The sequence below is a fragment of the Anopheles bellator genome, chromosome 2 (genome assembly GCF_943735745.2).
Source record: "Anopheles bellator chromosome 2, idAnoBellAS_SP24_06.2, whole genome shotgun sequence".
In the NCBI taxonomy this organism is placed as follows: Eukaryota; Metazoa; Arthropoda; class Insecta; order Diptera; family Culicidae; genus Anopheles; species Anopheles bellator.
The window spans coordinates 77,594,752-77,621,510 of NC_071286.1; the positions used below are offsets into that span (position 1 = coordinate 77,594,752).

Below are 26,759 nucleotides of genomic sequence, written 5' to 3' on the forward strand. Positions count from 1 at the left end.
TGTGCCGTGCGCCGACCGGAAGAAAAGGTGTCTCCATATCGTCGATCGATTCGCTCCGATTGGGAGATGATTGTAGACCGGGCCACCAGCGGGTTGGGCTGCGCGCTGATTGCCACCGCTCCGTGACCGGTTGTAAAACATTAATAAATGAGCACACAGAGCCAACCCGGGGTTGAAACTTCCTCCTTTGCCCTTCCAATGGACGTGACGTGCCAAGAAGTCGCGTGAGAGTCAGGCCGCTGGGCGCTGGAAGTCTGCGGCGTCCCCGTGGAATCAGGCGGAGGTGTTGTTACGGGTGGCGGCATCCCGGCCCTTTCCTGGGCCCCAGCCCGCATCACATCTATCACGCACTTTCGTTCAAACTTCCGGCCGCCGGAAGCCACGATTGGAAATCTACCTGGAAAAGGTTGGGCTTGGGAACTGGGGCAAAAATACTATGCCGTGCTGCTGCTGCGGTTTGTTATGCGTATGTGCGCCACCAAGTTCGGTTAGCGCGCGATGAGCGAAGGAATAATAAATGAATTCGGCACCGCACATTCTATACTCTCCGAATGGAGCATGTATCGAACTATGCTCGGAATTAGCAGAATGCAGCATAAGATTTGTTATAATGGCCAAACGTCTCTTCTATTTCACCAATCGAAAAAGGCACTTTCCGGTGCCTGTGCCGGGAGAAGTCTTGGAAAATTTAGGTCAAGCCCAATACAGTGGTTCTCTTCTGTCCGTCATGCGCTACCACGGCGAGAATAGCTGAGAACTTGATTAATGATGGACAGACGCTTCGAACGTGAGCATTTCCGGAAAACCGAGCCATCACCGAGTCGGAAGGTGCTTTCTTCGTATCCTTAAGGACTGCCGACCGATTGGCAGTGCGGATTTCCGGTATTGTTATCGACATAAACCTGTTTGATGAAATATGTTACGGACAACGATAGAACCTGATGGTCTTGGTTGGGGCCCATAGTGTCCACAAATATCTAAGGAAAAAAATCTTTTACTTTTTCATTTCAGAACTGTTTGCACGCCCCGATGCCCGTAGCAAGGTGAATCCTGCGGAACCGTGAAACCTTATCGGAAATCTGACGAATCCTTTTGTGAACCAAACTGCAAGCGTATACAGCAGTAAGGCAGAGTGCACTCCTGCAAAACTCCGCAACACACAAACACGGCCGGCCAATTGATCCAACGAGACTGACATTTAGCGCAAATAGGCCATCGCGGCCATTGGTATACAGTGGTTGGCGAAGCAATTGCGGTGCTGATTGTTGTCCGACGGCGGCGGGGCATCATTTAAATACATCGAAATAAGTCAGCCGCTCGGAGGGCTCCGGTGGCCGTCGCGCGGCTGCGGAGGGTGTGTTTGCAAATTGATTTGACTTCAGCCGGGGTGCATTCGCGGCGCTACAATAGTCTGGGGGGAACCGAAAGGCCCACGGGAGCGAATCGGAACCTTTTCTGTGGAACACCAGAAGAGCGGACGGTTTGTGTTGCGGGATAAATTAGTAACAACGTGAGTGCGAGCAGCACCTTATACACCACAAAAATGTCACATCACAGCGACGATCAGCTGCTGCAGGCCGGTAGCGATTCCTTCTGGGAGCTGAATAACTACAAACGGACCACCAAGCGGATAGAGGACGGATACAAGTGAGTAATGAAGCGAATGAGGCGCGCCAGCACCAGCCGAAGGACCCCTTCCCCAGCTTTCTAACCGTTCTGCTTCCACTTTCGACAGACTCTGCACAGAACTGCAAACCCTGATCCAGGAGCGTGCCGAAATCGAGAAAGCATATGCCAAAAATTTGAAAGCCTGGTCAAAAAAGTGGGGCGAACTGATTGAGAAAGGTAAGCCAGAAGCGGCGGCAGCTCCCGTAGCTGGTTGCAGATGGGCAAAAGGCAAATTATGATCGCTACTCTAATTTATCGCGCAGTGTGTTACTCAATATGACCTTCAGGCTTAAGTGATGCAGCCGGTGGTGCGCCGCCATCGAACGGGACGCGGATGAGGGCCGTATCGTGCTTCGTGGGGAGGCTATGTTTACACACGACAGCAACCGAGGCGCATTTCGTGCTCGACGGATGAGCTAATAGGACTCGACTGCTCGACCGTGAAATCATCCGATCACGCCCGGAGTGTGGCGGTTTGTTGTGATGATCCCCAAACGCAGATCCCCGCATGGTTTTTATCACTAGATAAGGGCTGCTAATGAAAGTGCCACTGCGCACCGGATCTTCTGCGTGCAGTTGCATGTGGGAAGCGTGTTTTTTTGTGTTGTGTTTCTCGTTGATCGAGAAGCGCTCATCAATGAGGCCCAGTTCTGAAGCGGTCAGAAGCGTGCGAAGGTCAAAGAAACGCCAACCGCCGAATTGTTCAACCACCTCCAACGCCAACGATCGGGTGAATATGTGTCCATTTAAAAATAGCGCAATAACCTTCTCCGCTCTGGGCGTGTTATTCATAGATTACGCATCACCAGCCGTGTGAGAGAGCGGTGGCGCACCGAGACGTTTTAATTTATCACTTTCCACCACTTGACGCTTTTCTCCATGTGGTCGGCCGTACAGTGGCAAGATTCATCCAAGAATGACGTCGACAGGCGTCCGACAGTTTCGTACGGGAAGCGAAGCAACAAAATCAACGAAGAATCGCGTGTTTGATGAAGCGCAAAATGACTGACAAATGATCACCTTTGGCCATGCGATACCCGGGTTCGAATGTGTCTGGTGCGGCACAATTTCCATTGCAGCATCAAAGGCACACACTGATTTTGTTCGCCAGTGTCATTAATCTTCGGCATGAAAAGCACTTCTATCGGGAATCAGACTTGTGGATGCAGTTATGCACACTGCAAAAAAGCGTGCCAACGAACACAGATCCGTTCTGACTAGGCGAAAATGCGATAACTCCAACAACGGGCTACCCCCTCAGGCATCGAATGGACAGAACAGATCGAATATTTTTATTGGTTGCTCCCAAATGTGTACCGCCTTGGTCTACTTCTTCAAGAGAAGCCCCAAGAAACCAATCGTTCGGTCATCGATTTTTCAATTAGCCGACCTTTCCTATGCGCCTTACCTTTCCATGCCTCGCGTATTCACGGTTCGAGCTCGTGCACTTCATAAGGAAAGAAGATTTGGTTGTGCGTCTTCTCTGGTTCTCCACCGTTTACGACGATACGTGTTGGCACGAACCGTGGAGGTGTCCTTAATTGAGTTACGTGGGTCAAAGAGGTCGAAAATGGGGAACGGAACACGGTGCACGGAAGTGTATGGTCGTCGAACAGCATGACGATAAGAAATCGGACAAATGATTCCGATGTGTGTTTGGTTTTTGCACTCATACTTATCATCGCGAACTAAATAAGAAGGAAGGCTTGTATCGGGTTGTGTAATTATTGAAGGATTAATGTCTCTCTTTCGCTCTTGAATCCATTAGGGCCAGAGTATGGAACCACGGAAGCCGCCTGGAAGGGAATGCTCACCGAAGCCGAACGACTATCGGATTTGCACCTGAAGATTAAGGCAAACCTTTGCACGGATGTCACGCTTCAAATTAAAGAATGGCAGAAGGATAATTACCACAAGGTAAGACCCTGGCGGTCTGGCAAAGGGTTGATGATGAAGCTTGTAATCTTTACCTACCTTCACACCCTTTGGGTGTCTCGTAGTCAATGATGCAAATCAAGGAACGCAAAGAAATGGAGGACCAGTTCAAACGGGCACAGAAACCGTGGGCCAAACTGCTGGCAAACGCGGAGAAAGCGAAAGCCGACTACCATGCGGCCTGTAAAATGGAAAAATCGGCCACCAATCAGGAACGCAACGCCACCAGCGACTCGTCGATGTCCAACGATCAGGTATTGAGTGCATTGCAAAAAACGGGGTGCAAGATGTTTAACCTATCGGTCTGTTTTGTGCTGCAGCTAAAAAAGATGCACGAACGGGTACAGAAACTAAAGGATGACGTGCAAAAATGTCGCGATCGGTACGAGCAGACGCTGAACGAGATCAAAGAGTACAATCCCGTGTACATCGAGAACATGACGAGCGTGTTTCGAAAGTGCCAGGAAATGGAGGAGACGCGACTGTGGTTTTTCAAGAACGTCCTGTTCTCGATACACAAATGTCTAAACATTTCCGAAGATCCGAGTTTGCCGCAGATCTACAAGGAGTTTCACCACACGATCAACAATGCCGATCACCAGAAGGACCTGAAGTGGTGGTCCAACAATCACGGTGTCAACATGGGCATGTGTTGGCCAACGTTTGTGGTGAGTCGAGCATTGGCTTTCGCTACTCCTGTTGCCCAACCAGCAAACCGGGGGCACATATAATGAGTTTGCGAATTTTTTACCGTCCTATTTTTTCTAGCCGCTTTCGGTTTCCAAATTGGTTTTCTCCGTTTTTCCTTCACTCGAATGTGAATGCTTTTTGCAGTGCATGTTATTTTTGTTTACTTTCCTACCTGCATTTCTCGTTACATCGTTCAAAAACATGAAACACGTGACATGATAAGACTGTTGTCTTCCTTTTAACCCTTGGTTTGGCTGTTGAAGAGTATCTGTTTATTACCAACTCGTCTATTGATACTTTTGTTTGCGCAAATAATGTTTGGTTCAATATTTTGTGTGAAATTTTAACTAATAAGATTTTATTGTTTTACAATCTCTCGAAATACCGGTGGGTGAGATCGCGGGCAATGGTTAACGCTGCTTACACACTGCTGCTGATTTGGCAAAGCATATCCTCTATAACATATATTGACCGACATTATTAACCGACTTCTCAAGCATTGGCTTAAATTTCGCGTCCCCAATCCTACTCTAATGTTATCCGTTGCTATTATGGAATGCACGAGGTTTTCCTATGCTTTAGCTTTGGTCCTCGCATCAGTACAGACAGATAACTTTAAATGACCCATAGCCGTCGGTCATATTTGGCTTCTTCCTTGACCTTTTTACTAATCGTATTCCATTTTTTCTTTTTCACTTTCTTCTCATTTTTTTCACCACTCATTAATCAAACTCCTTCAATGCAAACATAAATAAAACATACGCATAAATATACAAACACATCTTGTGCAATCGGTGCATCCTGAATTCCATCCACACCGGGGCGTTAATGTCCACACCGTGCCCCACGAACCCTACACGCTCTAAACGCCCGCCACTCATCATCGCAAAACCAAACGAACGGACAAAACAAAACACTGTTCACGCCTTTTCCAGGAGTACACGGAAGAATTCCGCGACATTGCGAAGGGAATCAAATCCAAAGAAGCTTTACCCGCAGCGCCGATCACGCTCATTCATCAGCGACCCGTTGCCGAAGATGTGCATGTAATTGTTTTTTCCTTGTTTTATCTACCTTTTGTTTTATCATATACACACTTCCTGTATTAGTTTTAGAATGTTTGACGTGTTGTTTTTTTTTTGAAAAATGTATTATGTCGCTCGAGTTTTCTGTCCCCACATAGCTTTTTGGTTTGTTTAGCAAGTTTGGCTTCAGTTTTGCGTTTTTTCTTCTCACATTTGTTTTGTTGATTTGTTCGATTCCATTTAATCCCGTTTGATTTTCAACCCGTTTTCAACCGTGTCGTTCGCAAGACTTGTGTTCGTTCAAAATAGTTACTCATATTTGCGTAGTTTGCAATTACTTTATTGCGCGTGTTACAGAACGCGCTGGTAAAGTAACAGCGATTTGCTCAATTTTGCTTACGATTGCCACAGGTTTTTGTGTAGTTTTATCGGTTTTCCAGGTAACATGCGGCCGGTTGTAGAATTTATGTAACAGATGATGTTTTTATTGCATCGCAAGCGAGACTTAGTGTTGGAGTATAGATTTAGCAGCTTACGTTGCTTTTCATAGTTTATTTGACGTAATTTAGCGCATTGTTTTGCTTGCATGAATTTCTCGGAATATTAGTTTTGTTTTTTATTAGTAGAAAGCCTTTATAGCAAAACACAGCGTCGATCATTTGATATTGTAGACTTTGGCGAGTATTAAACGCTATTTGGAAGTTGTAGAATGAGACCAGTTCTGACTAACAATGTTGGTTAGTAACAGTATGACACTTGTAACGTAAGTTTTCCTTTATCTGCCCGTTACTCGCGATCGCCGGAAAATGGTTATCTAGGAGTATCCACCACCAGCGGCAAACAACAACAAACTCGGTGGAGGCAATCGTTCCTCGACGGCACTCAGCATTAGCAACGCGACCAGCAACAATCGCACCACACCGACGCCGAACAACGACTCACCGAAATCGGAAACCGCCTCAACGAAGAATGAACCGACCACGACGCCAACGCGGAACTCGCCCGGCCGAGTCGCTCCGGCAGTTGGCGCGGTTGTTACGTAAGCCATAATGTTCCCCGTTCCTCGGATCGGATAACATTTTTCTGACGTGTCCCTTATTTTTGCCCCAACAGCAATGGAAACTCCGGAACGAACGGTAAAGCGAATGATAGTAATCCCTTCGAGGAGGAGGAAGAGTGGGACGAAGGCGACGGTAACGATAATCTGCTGGTGGACAACGGAGAACCTGGAGTCCCGGTAAAGGCACTCTACGATTACGAAGGGGCCGAAAGTGATGAACTAACCTTCAAACAAGGTACGCTTCAGTTGATTGGTTGGCGAAACCCCTTTAGTCGGTGTCGGTCCATGCAAATAATTTCTGGTTTCTCCTTAGGAGATTTATTCGAAAAGCTGGAAGATGAAGACGAACAAGGCTGGTGCAAGGGACGAAAGGATGGCCGAGTTGGACTGTACCCTGCAAACTATGTTGAGTTGGTTGCGACGTAAATGTTTCTCGGAAAGCTCACCTTTGAATGGCCACATGTCGCCAAGAAGCCGCCACAGAGAGATTGCCTTTGCACTCCTTGCGGGAATGGAAGTGGGACATAAGTTCTCCGGAAAAAGTACACGAGATATGTCAACGTAACCGACCGTAAAGTGTAGATCGCAAAGTGCTTTTTAGAAGAATGATTTTTACGCGCGACTAAAGTTCATGATAGTGGTGCTCTGTTGCGCACCACGTTGAGGAGCATGTGTGGTAAAGGTAGTGAGAACCGAGTATCATCATAGTCACAATCTTAAAAAATAGACGGCATAACACAGGGAAAACAGTGATCATGTTTGCGCATTAATGTCCGCCTTGGTATATGAAGCATTTGCTTCAGCATTTTATTTTTGTCTTTGTCAGGGCCTCGAATACCAGGCAGTGAAAGTGTGAGGCGACAGGTTGTTCGGTTGGATTTGTGTGGGGTTGCTGAAAGAAACTCGATAACCACTAGTTTGACGGACAGAATTCATTTTGAACTGCAAACCTCACGAAGGTAAACTTTTGTATGAAATTTTGGAAAAAGATGTTACAGGGCGAAGATAATGGAAGTAAAAGGCCATAATATTGACGAAAGTCCATCACAACACTCACTTTAAGTTTCCATGTAAATGTAGCGCCCTCACTTTATTTCCATTAGTTCTCGGTCAATTTGATGTCTCGATCCAATAACACGATGCTCGGATTTCGTCTAGAGAGTATTTGGTAGAAATAGCGGAACAATACGTGGTGCGGTTTTTCTATTGGTACATTTTCGCTTTGAAACAAATTTTCGCCTTCTACAAACATAAAAAACGGACGTCAGGAGGGTTTTTTGCTCAAAGAATTGAGAAGTTTATTACATCCTTTTGGGTCTTACAAACCATTGATTCACTTCGTTATTCTTGCTCCCATCGGAATGGAGCAACGTTTATCAGGAATATAAAATATTGCCCCAAGCAGATTTTTAGTTTACCGTTTACCGGTTTTTGTTCAACTTTTGCCACATTCACCCAATTTTCTAGTTGCGTGTCACATTTTTATAGACCCACCTCAATACGCTACAATTTGCAAAACTGTAAGAAGTGTGTACGGTTCTAAACTTTCGTCATATCGTAGAATCTAGTTCGGTGGTTATTTTTGATAATCTGTACGAGATTTTATTGGAAAATGTGCAAACTTTTTAAAATAAAACCAATTGTGAATTCTCCCACCACCTCCAGCAATATACGTCACAATTGAATGAAGTGTAAAGGTATATCAATTCATGTAAGAAAATTATCGCAAAGCCTAAACAAATTCAATTGAAGCAATGTTTAGAAACCACTTTTATATTTTCGAGCCTCGGGATTTTCGTTTTAATGGTTCTAAGTTTACAATAATGCAGCTACGAAGTGAAAGAAAACAAAAGCGAAAAGCGGTCGTGGAAATGGCAGCGATCAACGGATTCTCGGTGAGCAACGCTCTTGCAAGCATAAGAATCGCTAGTTTCGCCTTACGTTGTTGCGTTGAAAGAAAACTTTTAAAATTACCTGTTATTTTATTGTTATCGCAGGACTTGTCAATGATAGATGAACATAATAAGAGCGATTCTAAACTGACGTATGTTATATGAAATCAAATATGCATGAATTACGGAGCAAAATAAGAACATACATCAACTAAAGTAGCGGTGCGATGAGCAAGTCGTATTAGTAGTGCTCTAAGGGTAGGGTGTAGCAATGGTAGCGTTCAGTAGTGGTAATAATGGTTCAAACTGCGTTGAAACAGGATGATTTGCTAATGGAAAGCAAAACGAAATGTTGTGTATTATATTAAGTTTGAGGACAAAAATATATAACGAAATATATTAAGTAGCGTTGCGTTGTACCGTAGATCGCAGAAGGCGTTCGGTAAGATTTGAACGAAACGGTTATTTATAAAATCAGTTCTACATCAAGGTAAACTTTGCTCCGTGTTCTTTGCCTTCGCTTCTCGAGTTCCGCAGATTTCAAGGAAGAAATAATATCACAGCAGTTGGGCAAAACCAGCACAAACATCGTTTTGTAAATATGGCGCGAAAGACGAGCAAGCCCGTGTCCCGTACAGGGTCTGCCGATATGGAAAGCGTTTTCCATCAGACGGATGAGACGTTTTACGAAACACAGTACCTCAAGGGTTTTCCAATCCACCCGCCAACCAGTGCCGGAAACAGTGCACCACCATCGCGGGACGATAGCGGAGCGCAGATGAAGCAGATTTTCGAAGGTGGGGACAACAAAAGCAAGGAACAGAAGTATCGCGAACGTTGGCATCAGCTACACCGAAGTCGGCAGGATCCGGTGGGTGGCCAACGGTTTCTGCGAACGGTAGAATCAATGACAGCCGTGAAGGATTTAACGCACGGAACCAAGAGTCGCGTCGAAAACGATATGTCCAACATATTGTTTCCCGGTTGTGGTGCTGCTGTCAGCACCGGAAGGAAAAAACCGGACCCGATTGGGGAAATAAAGCGCACGATGACCCACGGGAAGCGAACCAACTTTGACAACAGTGGCGCTTGTCTGTGGAAGATTTTGAATCCCGATTCGTCGCCTCCTGGTGCGCGTAAGAATAGACAAAAGATGCAAGAAATAGATGGTCAGGATGCACAACAAGCGGAGAGACCCTCGTCAGCGATGCCTGCACAGCATAATGGGCTCACAATCGAGCAGGACCGCTTTAATCCCGAAGCTGCTTCAGAAGTTACGTAATCTGTTGAAAGTCCGGTTATTTGTAAATTGCGAAAGGAGATTAGCCAAGCTTCGCTCACTTTCGGTAAATCGATTAATGAACCGGCAGAAAATGGTTGAAACTTAATTTATTAAAATTCCACAAAATCGTGCTGTCAGTAGCGTTGGTGCAAAACAAAATTAATAAAATTACAACAATACAACTCCACAACAACTGTTCCTACTGTTAACGGCGTCATTTCATGTCTCCTCGTATGAATAAAACTAATTGCATGTCCTTTGGAAGGAGCGTTACTCGTCCGCGGTGGAGGGTACAACGATAGGCATCTTCAAATACCTGGACAACGTATATTTCGGCCGCCTCTTGCAAACACACCAACATGTCGCGCGTAACCTTCAGGTGTGAATTGGAATATTCGATCAAAATTTCGCGTATGAGGCGTCCGAAGCTCATCTTTGGAATCAGATTGTGCACGGTGCTTTGCAAATGAACAATATCCTTAATGAGCTTCAAATTTCGGGGAGTTGCCTGCTTTCGGCGGCCCGATTTGCCCTTTGTCAACGGTTGGGAACTCTTATCCAAACTCGTGGACGCCGACGATGTCGACGGGGTTTCCAGGTTCTGCAGGATTGGCGTGCTCGCAATACGGTTCTCCGTGCCGGTAGTCCCATTCGTTTGCTTAGCACCGCGCGGACTCGAATGCTGATGTGACGGGAGGAAGGAAAAGTTGGGTTTCGATTGGTTAGTGTTGTCCTGCGACAGGTCGTCCGAAATGTCCTCCTCCTCTTCGCCCATAGCATATCGTAATGCTTCGTCATCTTCGAATCGCCGAAATTCCGGTCGCGGTCGGTTTATTCCTGTTGCTGTCTTAGTCGTTGGTTTTGCCGTTTGAGGTACCGGTTCGGTCGTGGGTTTTTTTGGTTTAGTGGAAGTTTTCTTTTTCCGTGCTCCCATGGTTGCTACTGCGATGTGATAAATACAGATTACGGAACCAATGATGAGAACACCATTACCAGCAGCTGTTTAATGAGGCTTCCAATACGAACCTTTGCTATTTGTTTGGTCAGTGATGACCGAACGGATTTTTCTAATTCAACACCGATGAGAACTGACATGCTGCACAAAATGATGCTGTTGGCATTGCAAAGTCCTGCAAGCATTTACAATTTTTAAAGCGAAAACAAAATAAGTTTTAGACGCATAAGTCATATATAAGTTTAACAAGGAAACGTATAGCTATTCCAACAGTTTACTTTCTCACCAACTGATGCGACTCCGGTGGATGACAAACGGCTTTTACGCCACCTTCGAAGCGGCCATCGGCCGATGCAGCAAAACGAAATAGTCGATCAGCAACGCCTTTAGCATTTGTTTACTTTCGCATCTCCGAGGAACGAGGAAAACAAAAAAAAGCCAAACGTCAGTGTCAACGTCATCCGCGTGAATCGTAGCTTCTTATTCAATGGAACTCAATTGCGAGCGTTCGGACGAAAGGAACAATTAGCGGAAAAACGCGCATTAGCCAAAAATACCCGTAGCTTCTGAGCGCTTTTGGCACCGCCCAACAGACCGGCGATCAATAGATTTGTGGCGAGCGGCATGGATCGCGGTAAATCCGGAACGGGCCTGCGGGCGACGAAAAAGCAACAGCTCAGTCACCCACAGAGCGAACTGTACGCCCTCGGGTCGAAATCGGCGGGCGGAAGTCGTGACGATGGGAAGTCGCGCTCCATGGTCGGTAGCGTGTCGGACCGCAAACGGGAAGCGTCCTCTTCGGTGCTGGCCAGCAGCCCAGTGGTGGCCAAAAAGCTAAAACTGTCATCCGGCGCCACAGCAACGCTGGTCGGTGGTTCCTCCGGTCTGGTGGTTGGCGGGACGAGCAAGTCGTCGTCCGGTGGCGACAGTTCCAGTTCAAGCAGCGTCCTCGAGTACTGGGAGCAGTGTGCGATGGAGTGCGAATCGGTCGACCTGGCCGCCACCGTTCTGACGGCGATCGAGCAGCAGGACAGTGATAGCGTCGTCGGGTACATCTGCGGTGCGATTAAGCTGTTGATTTCACCGAAATCCAAATCCGAATCCGTGCTGTCGCTTTCGCTGCTGTATCTGGCCCGGTTGCGGCCGCATCTGTTTTGCAACGAAACAATTACGTCGGCCCTGGTGGCCGTTCTGAAGCGCGACGGCGGTGGAAATGCGTTCAAGGGGCGCAACAATGCCACGATGCACATTTTGGCCTGCAACCTGCTGGCCCGGGGTCACAGCGATAAGAAGCAGTGGCCCGAGAGCTTCGTCCGGACGTACATTGATGACGCGATCAATGACCGTGTGTGGGTCGACTACGAGGAGTGCGCTCCGTTCACCGACAACATTGTGGCCGCGTTCGGGACCAAAATTCCCCCCAAGTGGATGCTGCAGCCCGAGCTGACGACCCTAAATCCGACATCGCGCGAAAACTCACTGCTTCCCGACGATGAACACTCGACCGACTCCAGCGGCCTGTTTGGAGATGCGCTGGGACGCGATCCGGATGCAAATCCGCCCCGTTTCGGGCACATTCGCGAGCAGATCGAGCGTATGGTGATGGACGCGGTCAAGGACCAACTGAACCGCCGCCAGGGTCCGGAGTGTTCGACGAAAAACTTCCTTCGCTTCCTGTCGCTTGCTTGTGGCATCCTCGACGTACGGGCGTTCGTTGTGCCCCGGCTCGAGATGTGGATCCACAACGGGAAGCTTGTGAAACCGGTCCAGGAGCTGCTGACCTTTCTGTGCTACAACGTCACCGGTCAGAGCGCGAAAGAGCACGAAGTGCTTTCAAACTTGGCCAAAGTACGGCTTAAATCGAAACCCCTGATCAACATTTTCATGATCGGGCTGAAGGAGATGATCAACTGTCAGCCCGACATACTGACCCCGCTGCTCAAGTACGTCGTGCAGAACGAACTGTCGAACGCGCACAACCCGAACAACATGGGCATGCTGGCGATGATGTTCCAAACGAAACCGAACGAATCCGCGGCCCATCTGGCGGAGATTTATCAGGAATTTCTGGTGCAACGCGAGGATGTGCTGCGCACGCTGCGCTTCTTTCTGCGCGAGCTGGTCAAGATGCTACGGCACGACATCAATCTGCCGGTGTTTTGTAAAGTGCTGCTTCAGAATCGTCCCGACCTGATACCGCCACCGGCAACGCCAGCGAACGGTGCAGGAACCAGCGGAGGCACGGGGACCGAGGTTCGCGATCGTATCTTTCACTCGATTGTCGATCTAGTTTGCTTGTGCATGTTTCTCTGCGTCACGCCACAGATTCGCGATGCGAACCTTTCAATTCGCAGTGGCCGAGAGACGAAAAGTTCGCCGGCACTGAGTGCCTTCTATCAGCAGCAATCGATGATCCAAGACCAGGCCCTGGCGTGGATGAAGGACGTGGTGCCTCGGGTGTACAAACCGATCGCTGTGGCTGATTACAAGGCCGCGCTGCAAAAACTGCTGCTGCTGGACTCGCACGAAGCTTACGCGAAGGGCGACCAGTGGCCACCGGAAGCAGAGCGTGCGCCATTATTGCGCATAGTGTCGGAGATACCGCTACAGGAGAACGTGATGCTGTGCTTGCTGCTGATCGGTATCGAAAAGGAAATCCCGTTCTCCATCCAGGACACAATGGACATCACGGAGCAGCTGGTGCGAAGGGCTGGGTCGCTGCGTCACATCGACTACCCTCCGCTCGAGATCACCGATCTGAAGATCATCGAGCTGCTCTTCAAGATGTCCGAGTATCACCATCCCGACAACATAGTGCTGCCTCCGAACTACGAACCACCGAATCTGGCCATTTCATCGCTCTACTGGAAAACGTGGATCATTCTGCTCCTAATCTCGGCCCACAACCCGTCGTCGTTCGGATCGTTCTGTTGGGATCAGTATCCGATGTTGCGGCTGCTGATGGAGATGTGTATCACGAACCAGATCGCACCACCGAAAGCAACCGACGAAGAGCTGGCGGTGGCCGCTCTCGAGAAGCACCACATCCTTGAGTTCGAGAATCACCTAGCGTCGAATCCGATTACGGAGCAGAACAGTTTGCTCCTGTCGCAACTGATCCTGATGGACCCGCGAGGAGTGGCCCGACGGCCACCGAATCCGGTGCTCGATCAGGTACAGCAACTGAACGTAAGTCACCGGTTGGGCCATCTGCTGTGCCGTAGCCGCAAACCGGACCTGCTGCTCGAGATCATCCAGCGTCAGGGCACTTCGCAGTCGATGCCGTGGTTGGCCGATTTGGTGCAAAACTCGGAGGGAGACTTTAACCACCTCCCGGTGCAGTGTTTGTGCGAGTTTTTACTCGCAAACGCCGGCACGGTAATAGTAGAGTCGAGTCGTGAGGCGGAACTGTTGCTGTACCTGCAGCGTGTCCTACAGGACGAAACCGGGGAACATCAGGCGATGATCGGCGAGATACTGGAGTACTTTTTGCGCCGTCTTTCGTCCTTTTCGAGTGCCTCGCGTCAATCGGCAATTCGTGGCTTGAAGCTGCTGCTCAAGGTATTCCAGGAGGAGCACGATCCGGGAGCGGCCCCGATCGAATCGAATGCTGGCGATTGGTTGCTGCGCTATCTGCCGATGATTCCGCACTTTCCGTACGTTCGCCCGAACGTGATCGTGCAGTTGCGCGCCGCATGCCACGTCGAGAACATCCCCGAACTGGTAATGGTGTACATCCAGTTCGTGGCCGCCCATACGTCGCACGATGGCGAAGAGGCAATGCTTGAGCACGTGATGGACATGTCGCATCTGATCGTCGAACGGACGACCGTGTTTGCGAGCATCATACCAACGGCGGCCGATCAAAGCGAGGCACGCATCCAAACCCTCAACTGTCTGTTTGTGATGTTTAACAACTTTCTGATCAAGCTGCGCGATGCCAAGTGCATTCCGCAGGCATTCACCGAGTACTCGGACCTGCTGGTGGTGCAGTTTGCGGACGAAAGTCAGTGTCACATCCACCTCAACATCATCCAGGCGTTCGTAATTCTGCTCACGCACTCGTCCTTCATATCCGTCGCCGGGCAGATACTGGATTACTGGTTCCCGGAGGGTGCCCCACCGCCGCAAGCATTCACGATCGATACGGCCGAACCGGTACAGATACTGCCCGATTGGTTGAAGCTCAAGATGATCCGCAGCAACGTGGAGCGGCTGGTCGATGCTGCCCTGCAAGGGCTGACGCCCGATCAGATTGTACTGTTTGTGCAAAACTTCGGCACACCGGTCGCCTCGATGTCGAAGTTGCTGGCCGTACTCGATCGTGCCGTGATCGTGCAGTACGATGCGGTTAATGCGGCCATCCTCAACAAGAGCTATCTGGCCCAGTTGATAGAAATACAGCAAGCTCGGGGTGCCAAAAACGGGCACATTTCCGTCGAAGCACTCGAACTACAGCCGGCTCTGGCTGTCGACGGCGTTGAGCGGAAGGTGGGACCTGCGGCACTTCAATCAGCAGCAACCAGCGTTGCCGGTGTGATGGAACCGTATCGCATCGAGTTGCTACCGGAGGCGGGAGCTAGTTTGCGACGGTCCGTGTCCTCGGACACACGACCGGCGGCGGGTGGTTCAAAGACGAAAGAAATCGAAGACGCGGTCGAACTGGTGCTTACCGGAACGGTGAAGCTGAACGGTCCGACGGCGATGGCCAAGTACCGGAAGCTCATCCAACGTCTGCTGAACAGTGGCACCGGTGGCTCGTCCCGTTCACGGCACTCGAAGGCGCAAGAGTACGCCGCCAACAAAACGGTCGCCTACCTTGGCCGACTGATGAAGAGCCCGCAGGGCCAGGGGTTGATCAAGGCGATGGTTCAGAATGCGCAGATCGTGTGCTTCTTCCGAGCGCTCCTTGAAACACCACCGGAAAAGTTCGAAAACCTCAAGTATCTGCTGCACGTGCTGGACGAGATCGTACGGTTCGTAAACCCGCTGCCGAACGCGGTTCTGCTGGAGGTGTTGATCAGCAAGCGGCAACAGTTGTTCCAAGCGGCCCAGAAAGACACAGCGAGCTGTTTTCCCGGCCAACAACCGTCGATCGGGGCGATGGCCAACGGAGCAGAGATTGGTGGCCTGCTGGACGTCCTGACGACGAGTAAGGCGGCGGACGTGGAACGTAAAGGCATGCAGCAGCTGCGACGCACAAGTCGCGAGGAACTGATCAGTGTGGCATCGACGTTGCTGAAAGGAAAGGGTGGCATGAAAGCGGAGAAACGGCCCGAGCGAATGTCGATCGACGGTGCGATGGAAGGACCGTACTGGTTGATGGAGGGCGAAAAGTGCGGGCTGCTGGTCGATTGGGTGGCCGATGCCGACTCCGAGCTGATCCGCATCAACAAGCAGCAACAGATGGAGCTGCTGTTTAGCCGAAGTTTGGCCAACTCCCGACCGTATTTACTGTCGCTGATGAGCCATCAGGTCAGTTGGGCAACGCTCCATCGGACGGTGGAGTTGCTGATGGGTGCTTTTGATGCCTCGTACGATCCTGCGTCCGTACTGGACTTTGTGGACACGTTGACGAGGAACCCACGATTGTGGCAGGGCCGAGATAAGGCCGTGCCGAAGCACGAGCAGATCGAATACATCGTTAGTCTGAGCGAGCATCAGTCGTGCACCTTCATCGATTACATTCTGGCCGAGGAGGAAGAGGAACGCACAATCCGGCTGGTGGCGGGTAAAGAATCTGCCCGTAGGTTAGGCCAGCGAGTTCGACTGTTGCTGCACTGTCTGCCGGCAAAGTTTAAGCTGCTCCCGAAACTGGTCGCTTACGTCGAGGGTCACCGAGTGGGAGGCACCCCGGCGGGGAAACAGTTTCTCCACCAACTGTACCTCAATCTGCCACCGATGAAGTTTCTTCTGCCGAGTGTTGGTCGAAGCATTGGCACCGACCCGACGGATAGTGGCGGTGTGTACGAAGCGGACGTCAGGAATGCAACGGGCGGGTGTGTGGCGGACAGATTCACCTACTTCGTCCTTACGACGATCGCGAGCCTCAACAATCCGCGCGACTTTCAGACCATGTCGGCCGAAATGGAGTTAATCGTCCGGAAGCTGGCCGCCTCTCATCCGACGCTTCTGCTACGGCAGCTCTCTGTGCTGGCGGCGCTGTTGCAGGGCCGAGCCCATATGGACCTGCACGTGATGCGTTCGGAGTACCACTTCCATCTTTTCCACCAGGTGATGGGTATTCTCGAGCTGCTGACCCCGCTCGTCTTCCGTGACTGCTACCGGGATGGGCTGCACAATGCGCTCGACTGTTTCTGTCAATTGCTACGCCACCACGGAACGTTCAAGGAAAGCTACACGCTCATCTACCGGTTCGTCGAGTTCCTGCAAGCGTACATCGCCGCGAACCCGTCGACGGCGATCGCCTTCGTGGAGCAGTACGCCGACGTGTTGGAAGAGCTGGCGCATCAGCACTTCGATCTGCACTCGCTGCAACAGCTCGTGCAGGGTCTTTCGATGCTGAAGGCCACGCCAAGAAACGGCACTGACGCGAAAAAGCAGTTGAAGAAGAACGATATTATGGCCGATTTGGATCTGCTCGCCAGTATTGCCCAGATCGGTGACGGACACTCGCCGATACCGAGCGGGGATCGGCAGCTAGTGCCAGCGGTCGGTCGTGGACGCGGACGGGAAGGAATTGCTGCTGCAGCAGGACTCATACTGACGCCGTACCTCAAAAACGATAGCCTGCCGATGCATTGGGCGGACCTGGTCGGTGTGTTGCGATCGCGCGATGTCGATGAAGTTAGTGTTCCACTGATGGAACTCGATGCACTGACCGCCAAGCGGCCCGCATTGCTCGAAGACATCTTCGACGACGTCGTACGCTTCGTGCAGCACCCTTCGTCCAACATACGCCAGCTGGCACACAATCTGGTGGCACGGTGGCTAAAGCAGAATCCCGGGAGTGGCTCGACAAATGCGACGGCGTTGGCCGCGTTTGTGCAGTGCCTTAACCACGATGTGCTGGCCGTTGCTTATAGTGCCCTCGACAAAACGACGGAGTACACCCTGTGCCTTCAGGAGTACGCACCCCAGATCCTTACGGCGGTCTTCGAACTGGGCATCGGATGTCGCATCAACACGTACAGCGCGCTTCGGCGGTGTGTTCAAGCGTTGAAGAAGCAACACGCATGCTAGGGGCCACCGCGAGACAGCGGCACTAAAATCGGTGTGTGAAACGAATCGAAAATGGACATTTAGCGTACAGGTTTCGTTGTGAATTCGAGGAGTGAGTGAAGCCAATAAATCGTACTTGATGTAATTTAAAAGGATATTGCACACGAAAAACATTCGAAAAAACTTCCAATGGACACATGTTTGGTTGTATTAAGAGTAACGGTTACACGATTCGCTTTATTAATCACGGATATGCGAACACTTCGAAGACCGTTGGGTGCTCCAAAAAAGACGCATCACATCTCACCAACGTCCAACGACGAAAAAGCAGAAAGCACTATACGCTCCCTCGGAGCTTTCCACCTTTTCTACCACAGATGCGTTAAAAATGGGGACGATCGCGATTGAGATTATGATGTTGGATTTTGCATGGAATTATTACACGATTTTATGATCATTTTGTTTCCTTTCGTTTTTGCCAGCTACGTATAGTCTCGCAGGATTTCTCCCTTTGCCGACGGCCCTGTTAACATATGGGCGATAGAAAAATGCATCCTGCGTAGTTTCCCTCCCATCGGGAGTCCTCTTTCCGTTAGAAAAGAAAGGCATCGATAAACGATCGCGATCGTTACCGCTTGCTTTACAGTCAAACGTAGCCCATAGCTGCAACTCAATACTGCTAACGGCGTGTGGTTAGTAGAAGAGAACGGGTCTTTAAATAGTGGCGGTGCAGCTACACTTTTTTGTTGGAATTGATATTGATATTATCACTCGACAGGCCCTGCACGTCGATGCCCAGCTCATCGTCGGGCGTACTGAGCCAATCGCTGCCATTGTTGCTTTCCGATCGTTGTACGCGTTGGTTGATGGAGCTGGACTCACTGTTACTGCTGGGAAGTCCTGCCGTGTCCTTCGCACGGTTAGACCGTCCTTTTCCACCACCAAAGCCGCGCGCTTCACTCTTCGGGGAAAGTAAATTCTCGTAGCTTGGTGTTTTGCTGAGGGTAAGGTTAAGATTCTTTGAGTTGGGGAATTGATTGAAAATGTTCGGTATTTTCGGTGCCCCCTCGTTCGGTGTGTCGACCAGCTTTGACACCTTGGGACGCACGATGCTGATGCCACTTTCAAGCGCACCGTACCGCTGCTGACCGGTGGAAACACCCGCAACACCTTTCGACGAACCACTGGCCCCGGCATCTATGAACTGCGGTGTACCGGCAGCGTAGTATTGTTGGCTCTGGTAGCACTGGCTAGCAAGCAAATTGCTTGTCCCGCTTGCCCCGTGCACGAGATAATCGCGCTCCGTGCCGGTAAAATCGCCCTCATAGTTTCTGCCACTCGAGTGGGCCTCCTGGTACACGTTACGGCCGCGCAACCGACGACTAATCGAACTGCCCATCTCGCCAAAGTGTTCCGACACGTCCTGACGTACGTCGGATAGGTCGAGCATATTGCAAAAGGCGGAATACCACGGGCCACTGGTGCTACCGTTGATGCTCGCACCGCCACTGTGCCTGCTGAGGGGCAAATGAAGCTTGAACGGATGGTGAGAGAAGCTGTAGTGATGGGCCAAGGCGGCCAACAACATCTCAAAGCAGATGATAAAATTCTGCAGCTTCGTCGATAACTCGAGCTGCGAATCGAACTCGGTTGTGTCGGTATCGAAAATGTCCTTTATGAAGCCGTAATAGACGAGGCCATAAATGATGATACTTTGGCTGGATGGGAGAGGCAGAAACGGGATGTGAGTTTCGCTGCTTAGGCCAAAATAAACACACGCGTACTTACAAGAAGGAAAAGAAAATGACCGCCTTGATGCAGAGAAATTTTGGCAGTGGCCGCATCGGTCGCAACTCGTTGCGCGTCGCTCGGTAGAACATTATCAGGCAGTACATCGCTATCGATTGCGAGCAGTTGTTGAAGAACACCAGGTACGGGAAGGCAACGGATGCCCGGAACTGACCCTCGCCATATACGTGTTTGAGTTGGCAAATGCTGTTTTGTGAAGGAAACGAGGCAAGGGAATTTAACACCAGAAATCGTGAAGGGACACGGTGCGATTTGGGGCACCTACCACGCAATGACTGTGGTCAGCGGACGTACGACAGTGTACTGAAGGATGCCATGTTTGCAGTTGTGGACAAACTCTCTTCCCATGCGCCACGGAGCCAGCCAGCAGAGTGGAAACACGTGTTTCGTTTGCGGGTGCGTCTCGAGCTCAACCTCCAGATCCATGCTGAGGTTGAGATAGTTCAGCAGATACTTCATAAAGTTGTAGATCACGTACGCTTCGTAGCACTCGCGTATACTGTCCATGTAGATTGACTTGCGCGGAAAGACGAGACAGAGAAGCTGCGGAAAAAACCAAACACTACTTTTAAAAGCCTGCGTCGGAAACGAGGAAGATGAATCGTTTCTTACCGCATTGAGAGCATAAATTGGAACCATCCACAGAATTCTGAAATGAGATGCGTATGCACAACAAATAAAACGTTTGTGAAAAGAGGGAGACGAATGATGTATTCAGCGTGTCCCAATTATGGGTCATGTTTATATTGTGGAGGAAAATCTTCATTTTTTTCTGTGTAATATTGTCTCTCGGCTTGGTCGCATAAAAATAAGTCAGTAGATAAGCAGTGTCGCGATTTGTACAACATTACCGAAGGTCAAGAAATCATCAGCATTGCGGACCGTGCACAGCTGATAACGACGTACTTCTCGCTGAACGCGAAAAGATCGATGGATGAATCATTTCGTCAGGGGGCCACGCCGGTCATCAGATCGTGCCTAAACCGTAAAAGTTTGCACGTCGTCAGGGTGGCTATTTTGAGTTGTCTGTAAACAGTTTTCCACTCTCCTAACAGATATGCATCCTTTTTCGTTTGCTACGTATTTATGCGTATTCATATTAACGATCCTGAATCATTTGGGTAGCTACTAAGTCTTGATACTAATCCCTTGAACGTCTACAAGGAAACTCTAAAATCCAGGGTCTTCAGCAGTTGCAGTGAATTGATCCGTTTCATTCACGCTTTCTCAGTCAATTTTTCACGGTCGACTGCGGATCGTGTATCGGAGCAACCGGATAGTAACACCTTTTCGCAAAGTCGGTTGCTGATTGCTGTGTTGGTGTTTGCGTGAAATCACTAAGCAAGCCGTCGTCGTCTGCCGACCTGATTAGAATGCACACGACTAATCAAACGAACAAAAAACTGAGAAAGATTCTCCTCTCGGTGATTCATCGGTGCTCTAATTCACCAATACTGTTAATGGGCCGCAAGGTGCCGCTATGATCGTGCGACATTTTCTGATTAAACATTGTTTGATCAGGCAGTACTAAACGAGAAACCACTTCTTATCTAGGCCGGATCTCGATGAATTCTAGAATCTCTTCCGTGATCAGATTAGCTGGAGAATCGTACATCTTTGAAAGAAGATAGGAATAAGAACAGGTACCTAATGATGTGTCGCTGAAGTAGCGGTTGGGTGAAGTGGACGATGTGTTGTGCAATTTGCCATATCGAAATCGGTATCGCGCAGAGCACAAACAGACCGCCGATCAGGATGAGTTGCCCTTTGTGCGTGAACCCGTCCTTAACCGAATCGACTATTAGTAGCGGGACAACGATGATGACGAACAGGATATACAGGATCACTAAGAGTGGCCGCAGCCAGATGCGCCATTGAGCGCAGAACGAGACACACATTTTTCACGATTTCTTTTGAATCACTGGTTCGCAATTAATCCGCAACGACCATCGTGTCACCGTTTTGTGAATCGTGTTGGTTGAAGTTGATCGTCATTTTGCTGTTATTTGATGTTGCATCGGCACTGCACCATGGCCTCATTATTAAACAACCGACGCGGATTTCCGCAATAAACCGTTCCGTTTTCCCTTGCCCATAGTACGACAGGAAAATAGGAAGTTTTCACTACACAAAGCACTCGCAGACAAGACACGCACACAGCTAATAATCTAATTCGATTAGAGAAGCAATAGTTTGTGTTGTTTTTGTTTACAAAATATGCTGTTTCCACTTTCGACAAAACCAGAAAACTGACAGGAGAAAAACAAAATGACAAAAAATGCACAACCAAGCATTCGGCCAAGGTTCGTAGAAGCTGTCTGAACTACTGCCGGGTTTGTTATTATTTTTTTTATTATTTCTGATGCTTTTAATGGGTGATTTTTTAAAATGAAAACTTCACAACAAAACCTCTTCAATATTCGACTTATTTGATAAAAAAAATACTGACACAATAAACGTAGGTGCAACGAGGGATTACCTTTGGTCTACTAACCTCTGGCGACGACCAGTTTGTAAACAAATGCTCGTGGAGCAATATTCTGAACTCCTGAAATTGATCTTTTTGCTTTGGAATTTCTATATCACAACACAGTAAGCATGCTGATCCGCAACATTGAGCTGGAAAAGAAAGCCTGTATGATCGTCAACTGGTATGATCTGTTTCGCAAGAATACGATTAAAGCGTGTATCGTGCCGGTCCCCGCGGATGTGGTGGAGTACCTACGACAGGACATGCTAATCCTGCCGGCAGAGTGTTCCAACATCAGTTCCAACGTTAGCGCCTCGGAAGGATACCAAACGACGCACTTCAATGCGTTCGACGATCAGTTCGGAGACTCCGACGGTGACGATCAGGATCCGCCAGAGTCACAGCCTACGTTTCCGGCATTTTCTAAAACGCTTACGGACGCGATCCGCAGTTTGGGTGGTTCCGCATTTCTTAAGAGCGATTGGCACTGCCCGAAGGATGCCCAGTGGATAACTCTTGGACAGTCACTGTGCGTACGTGACATCACGGACGCATATCTGTTGCTGAAAGCGTCCAGTTGCTGCAAGGAGGACTTCCGCGAGCGATGCGACGGGAGCGGGTTCCATGTTGTGCTGAAAAAGTGGAAAGATATTCATCCGGGATCGGAATTTCGATGTTTCGTGCGTAACCGATCGTTGTTGGCCATTTCGCCCCGCCACTGGCCATCGTACCATGAGCACATTGCGTGCGAGCGAAGTGACATTGTCAACGACATCGTTTCGTTGTTTAAGGAGAAAATTAAAGAAACTTTCCCGCTGAAAGATTGTAAGTCAACTAGTCAGGCCATGGGTCTGCTCATCGTTTTCAACGGTTTACTAATTTCTCATGTTGCTTTCTGCTGGCAGATGTTTTCGATGTCTACCGCCCTGCGAAGGACAACGTGATCATCATGGACTTTTCGCTTTACGGAAAAGGGCATTCGGAGAGCTTGGCTTTCGATTACGAACAGCTTGATGAGGATGCGTCGGTGGCAACGATCGAGGAGGAAGACGATCCGGAGTTTCGCTATCTGCCGAACGATTGCGGCATTCAGCCGATCAAGCGCAACGTTTACGGGTATCCGCAAGATTTTAGCAACTTCTTTCAAAATGCCGCTCCCGCCGAGGGCAGTGTCCAGGGCGAAAGCAACAATCTTGTGAACCGTTTGATTGAACAGTGCAGTCTGCAGAACCAGCAGGACGGGAGCGATTCGACTGGAGACCGCGTGTAAAGGCTGTGCACAGCTCGCCAAACGGAAGGATAACATACATACTAAGCAACATTTATCGGTTTTCAAAGTCAGGCAAAGAAAATGTTCTAGAAAACTGTTGTAACCTTTCGAATGGCGTCGTTTATTTTATATGCTGCCGTACAGCATATTTATAAATCGGTATGTACAACTTGTTCTCGCCTGTACGCTCCTGTCATCTCGAGCGCGTATGAGTGTTAGGCATCCGTTGGTCTTATTGTTCGATAGTAGTTCCATCTATAATTTCGCTCAAATCGTTATCGCTAAAACATATCCATATCATCGCACGTGATGTCAAGACAGTCTTCCTGGTAGCTTTGAATAGTTCGTTGCGGCATCAGTCCGTGCCCAATCATGATCGCAACTTCCGGTTTGCCGGCATCGGAATCTTCTTTGTCGGTTTCGTTCGATTGCATCGGTATCTTCTCGGGGCTAGTGACATTGACGTGTATGTCCGGCGTTTCAAAGTCTTGGTTACCGTCAAAGTTCTCCTCTCCCACCGGGGAAGGCGGTGGATTGGACACTGCAAAGAAAATAATATAGCAATGGCGGGTTCGAACAGCAGAAATTCCGGGCCACTTACGGGTGCTATTCGTTTCCGCTTTGAGGTGAGCCATCATCGGAATAGTCGGTAGCTCGGCATCGGTCGCTTGCCGGTTGAGTGATTTCTTCAGTTCCTCCACTTTCTTATCACGATTGTTGGCCTTTGCGAGTTTCCATTCTTTTTGCTTTGCTTTTTTGTTCTCGAAAAATATTTGCTTCTTTAGCTCGTTATCGACATCTTCGCAATGTTTCAACAGAAAAAGAAAAACTCCTCCTGGCGTCCGTCGCCGCCATCCTTTCTGCAAAACACAATAAAGTGAAGCATTATTTCGACACCGGGAGGACCCTTTGTTATGCTTCAACCCACCATCACAAGCATACCACCGTCGGCTTCAATCTTTTGCGTTTCCTTGAACAACTTGAGCGGTATCACTTTGCCCAGTACCTCCACTACGCGGACTGTAAGAAGAAAAATCGGTAACAACGTCTCGAAAAGGCCGCTTAACCTCCGCTGTTACTCACATAGCAAATCCTGCTGCTTTTCGCACAACTTTTCGGCCAGCTCAGTGGCAAACTTTTCGTTACTACACTCGTCGTCGACATTCAGGTCCGGTATATGTCTGAAAGCAAATCTGGGGCGTAATTTACGTTTACATTGCACAAGCTTAAGGTAAACCATCACCGGCGTTGACGGAAAGGAGTGTTCATTTGCTTAGTGCTTAGTGGAGAAAAAAGAAAGAGCTTACCTCGGCGCACTTTGGCCACTGTCATCACTGTTTGTGTCGGTGCTGTTGCGCTTGCCGATGCGCTGCTTCGCACTAATGCGCCGCTCCTGGTCACTGGCTTCCGGGAAGCGCTCCCGTTCTGTTCTCATCCGCTTCCCTCCACATCCATATCCATCGGAATCGTCTGAGTTCGACTGTGTACGTTTCAGACGGTTGAAAGCGTTTCCACTCTGCAGGCGGTCCTTCAGTTTGTAGTCGTATGACTCGACGTCGCGGTTGCGGAGTGCGTGCGGTGTAACGTCGCAGCCGCGCATCGTTTCCATCAGCGTGTCCTCCTGGAGGCTTTCGGTCCAGATGTTGTACTTGTTTGGTCTTGCGGCCAGCAATTGTGGTACAGGGGCTAGACCATTCGGTGGAATCGCGCCTTGACTGCGACCTGGTCGGTGTGACATTGGGCGCGATCCTTGCCCACGCATTCGTCGCGTGAAGCTTGTGGCGCCGATTCTTATGTTACTTCCACTCTCATCGGAGCTACCATCGGAGTCACTTTTGGTCAGTCGCAAATCGTCATCGTCATCCGGATCGTCGCACGCTATATCCATCTGTCGCGCGTGGCTGGCTGTGGCGGCTGTGAACTCGGCTTTCGGCAAATCTGGCCTCGGCAGCGGTGTATAAACTTCACAATCACTATCGGAAAGCTGCAAGCAATATGTTTGGCAGATGAGCAAAGAGAAATCGAATTGAAACCCTGTATTCCGTACCTCTCCATCTTCCAGATCGTCGTCGGCACTGGCCAGCTTTAGCGAGTCGTGTTCCATCATTTTAACGGTGCCGTTTTTCCAGGAAGTCACACACCGTCGATCGCCGTCGGATGAACGGAGTGAAACGCCTGAAAAGGCCTAAAAAGACTGGGAAAACCAAATCGCTCCGAATGCACAAAACTTAAAGAAAGCAAGAACGTTTGAAGACAACAAGAACGTTTCTTTTGACGTTTCTCGTGAAGCTCGATCGTACTTTTTTTGGTTTTGTTCGTGCTGCCTAGTGGTTGTTGCCTAGTGGAGAAAATCCGTTGCACAACGAATTTGGAAATCGTTCCCTTCTTCGCTGTTGATACCCAATTCCGTCCTTAACTTTACTTTTTTATTCACCAATTGATTTTCCAATTATCTGTTCTTTTCAGGCCACATGATTTCGTTGGATACGGCTTCCATTGTGCACCAATTGCGTTTTTGTTGTGATAAGGCAACTATGGCAACTTAGCGCGAATTTTGGTAACCTCAGACAGATTCAGACTTACACCTCAGAAGGATTTTTCATTAGATTCCAGTAACAAGAACGATTCTAGGATAGTGAAGAAAGTGCGCTTCCTGGGATCCAATTCGTTTGTCTGAACGGTTTTTAAGTTCAGATTGATTCCCAATAAATTTTCATGTGAAGCAGTTCTACTCAGCTTTCATCCGAACGTTGTTTAATTTCCGCAAATTGGTCATCACAACACGCACTTTGAGTGCAGAAAGCTATCAACCCTTGGATTTGGGATCGACATTTTTGATCGACATGTGCACCTAACGATCGATGGTTCGTTTTTTTCTTCACACGATCTCAAATTACTGCCCGTGATTCGCCTCTACTCTCTTTATTGCCTGATCCAATATAAAGCGTGACCAATAAACGTATAAGCATAAATACTGACAGAAAACCTTGATGAACAGTTAGCTCAACTATTAATTGAGTAAGGCGCACATTTGCAGAAAACGTTTTAGAATAAAGCGTCGCTCATGCTACGAATGCTCGTTGTGCAGATGGTGTATTGCCCAATAGCGAATGCCCGCTCAGGATAATGTCTACCGTTTGAAACCTTGACGCATCGCACCGGTGGGAAGCGGCCATTACAAAACCACGATATTGTTGCTAAAACGACGAGCAAACAAAACCATCCAACGAAACGTGCTTGTGTTGCGGTGCGATACGGCAGGTGCGTCCGTTCAAAGATTAAATTACTGCAAATATTTGCCACCTGCGAACTGATCGAGAGAAGATCGGACGGACACTCAGTATCTTGCAGGGAGTTCTCCCTGTTGTCACTTATTGAGAGATCAAGCGCGCGTGTATCGATACTTGCATTCCCTAAACGAACCCGGCGGTGCGCGGAAGCGTAGTATCAATCAGTAGTAAATGTAATTACCGCCTTTGCCGATGCTGATCACGTTTCCAAGAAGTCGATTAAGACAACGC

At 49.1% G+C, this 26,759-nt stretch overlaps 6 protein-coding genes across 12 annotated transcripts in view; 3 read left to right on the plus strand and 3 right to left on the minus strand.

Annotated features, from left to right (window-relative positions):
* LOC131212472 (protein kinase C and casein kinase substrate in neurons protein 1) overlaps window positions 1-8,700 on the plus strand; it is a 29,563-nt gene extending 20,863 nt beyond the window's left edge. For 2 of the 3 annotated variants that reach the window (XM_058206349.1, XM_058206350.1), the window contains exons 3-11: window positions 1,012-1,647; window positions 1,736-1,845; window positions 3,437-3,585; window positions 3,669-3,857; window positions 3,924-4,271; window positions 5,229-5,339; window positions 6,137-6,357; window positions 6,432-6,613; window positions 6,692-8,700. In XM_058206349.1, the coding sequence (XP_058062332.1) occupies window positions 1,544-1,647; window positions 1,736-1,845; window positions 3,437-3,585; window positions 3,669-3,857; window positions 3,924-4,271; window positions 5,229-5,339; window positions 6,137-6,357; window positions 6,432-6,613; window positions 6,692-6,804 (1,527 nt within the window). In that variant the 5' untranslated portion in view covers window positions 1,012-1,543 and the 3' untranslated portion in view covers window positions 6,805-8,700. The remainder of the gene's footprint in view (window positions 1-1,011; window positions 1,648-1,735; window positions 1,846-3,436; window positions 3,586-3,668; window positions 3,858-3,923; window positions 4,272-5,228; window positions 5,340-6,136; window positions 6,358-6,431; window positions 6,614-6,691) is intronic. The other variant, XM_058206351.1, reaches the window with a different exon arrangement.
* A 1,039-nt stretch (window positions 8,701-9,739) lies between these two features.
* LOC131210837 (histone H3-like centromeric protein A) lies at window positions 9,740-10,696 on the minus strand. Its single transcript, XM_058204133.1, has 2 exons — window positions 10,579-10,696; window positions 9,740-10,494 (listed from the first exon to the last, which is right to left on the minus strand). The coding sequence occupies exon 2, from the start codon at window positions 10,484-10,486 to the stop codon at window positions 9,767-9,769; it is 720 nt and encodes a 239-aa protein (XP_058060116.1). The 5' UTR covers window positions 10,487-10,494; window positions 10,579-10,696; the 3' UTR covers window positions 9,740-9,766.
* Window positions 10,697-11,131: 435 nt separating this feature from the next.
* LOC131210605 (integrator complex subunit 1) lies at window positions 11,132-17,762 on the plus strand. The gene has a single exon (XM_058203878.1). The coding sequence runs from the start codon at window positions 11,132-11,134 to the stop codon at window positions 17,708-17,710; it is 6,579 nt and encodes a 2,192-aa protein (XP_058059861.1). The 3' UTR covers window positions 17,711-17,762.
* Window positions 17,763-17,899: 137 nt separating this feature from the next.
* LOC131212243 (transmembrane protein 184C) lies at window positions 17,900-21,640 on the minus strand. The gene is made up of 5 exons (XM_058206033.1): window positions 21,146-21,640; window positions 20,111-20,147; window positions 19,764-20,041; window positions 19,478-19,684; window positions 17,900-19,407 (listed from the first exon to the last, which is right to left on the minus strand). Exons 1-5 carry the CDS (start codon window positions 21,394-21,396, stop codon window positions 18,423-18,425), a joined length of 1,758 nt encoding a protein of 585 aa, XP_058062016.1. The 5' UTR covers window positions 21,397-21,640; the 3' UTR covers window positions 17,900-18,422.
* On the plus strand, window positions 21,093-23,512 carry LOC131212245 (cell division cycle protein 123 homolog). Of its 3 annotated transcripts, none has more exons than XM_058206038.1 (3): window positions 21,093-21,141; window positions 22,092-22,793; window positions 22,874-23,512. In XM_058206038.1, the coding sequence occupies exons 2-3, from the start codon at window positions 22,097-22,099 to the stop codon at window positions 23,236-23,238; spliced, it is 1,062 nt and encodes a 353-aa protein (XP_058062021.1). In that variant the 5' UTR covers window positions 21,093-21,141; window positions 22,092-22,096; the 3' UTR covers window positions 23,239-23,512. The 3 variants fall into 3 exon arrangements, with proteins under 3 accessions (XP_058062021.1, XP_058062022.1, XP_058062020.1); XM_058206039.1 differs by lacking the exon at window positions 21,093-21,141 and adding an exon at window positions 22,006-22,090 and having other exon boundaries at window positions 22,169-22,793; window positions 22,874-23,510; XM_058206037.1 differs by lacking the exon at window positions 21,093-21,141 and having other exon boundaries at window positions 22,035-22,793; window positions 22,874-23,511.
* LOC131212244 (phosphorylated adapter RNA export protein) lies at window positions 23,339-25,445 on the minus strand. 3 transcript variants are annotated; one of them, XM_058206036.1, is made up of 6 exons: window positions 25,286-25,445; window positions 24,546-25,222; window positions 24,322-24,431; window positions 24,167-24,258; window positions 23,840-24,098; window positions 23,339-23,779 (listed from the first exon to the last, which is right to left on the minus strand). In XM_058206036.1, the coding sequence occupies exons 1-6, from the start codon at window positions 25,343-25,345 to the stop codon at window positions 23,520-23,522; spliced, it is 1,458 nt and encodes a 485-aa protein (XP_058062019.1). In that variant the 5' UTR covers window positions 25,346-25,445; the 3' UTR covers window positions 23,339-23,519. The 3 variants fall into 3 exon arrangements, with proteins under 3 accessions (XP_058062019.1, XP_058062018.1, XP_058062017.1); XM_058206035.1 differs by having other exon boundaries at window positions 23,339-24,098; window positions 24,322-24,419; XM_058206034.1 differs by having other exon boundaries at window positions 23,339-24,098.
* Between the last annotated feature and the right edge of the window lie 1,314 nt (window positions 25,446-26,759).

Coding starts and splice junctions, on each gene's coding strand:
- LOC131210605 (XM_058203878.1), top strand. CDS start 11,132: ATGGATCGCGGTAAATCCGGAACGGGCCTGCGGGCGACGAAAAAGCAA.
- LOC131212243 (XM_058206033.1), bottom strand. CDS start 21,396: ATGTGTGTCTCGTTCTGCGCTCAATGGCGCATCTGGCTGCGGCCACTC. Junction 20,148..21,145: donor CTTCAGCGACACATCATTAG/GTACCTGTTCTT, acceptor ATCTCATTTCAG/AATTCTGTGGATGGTTCCAA. Junction 20,042..20,110: donor CAATTTATGCTCTCAATGCG/GTAAGAAACGAT, acceptor TTTTTTCCGCAG/CTTCTCTGTCTCGTCTTTCC.
- LOC131210837 (XM_058204133.1), bottom strand. CDS start 10,486: ATGGGAGCACGGAAAAAGAAAACTTCCACTAAACCAAAAAAACCCACG.
- LOC131212245 (XM_058206038.1), top strand. CDS start 22,097: ATGCTGATCCGCAACATTGAGCTGGAAAAGAAAGCCTGTATGATCGTC. Junction 22,794..22,873: donor AACTTTCCCGCTGAAAGATT/GTAAGTCAACTA, acceptor TTCTGCTGGCAG/ATGTTTTCGATGTCTACCGC.
- LOC131212244 (XM_058206034.1), bottom strand. CDS start 25,345: ATGATGGAACACGACTCGCTAAAGCTGGCCAGTGCCGACGACGATCTG. Junction 24,432..24,545: donor AGTGGCCAAAGTGCGCCGAG/GTAAGCTCTTTC, acceptor ATTACGCCCCAG/ATTTGCTTTCAGACATATAC. Junction 24,099..24,166: donor ACGGTGGTATGCTTGTGATG/GTGGGTTGAAGC, acceptor TGTGTTTTGCAG/AAAGGATGGCGGCGACGGAC.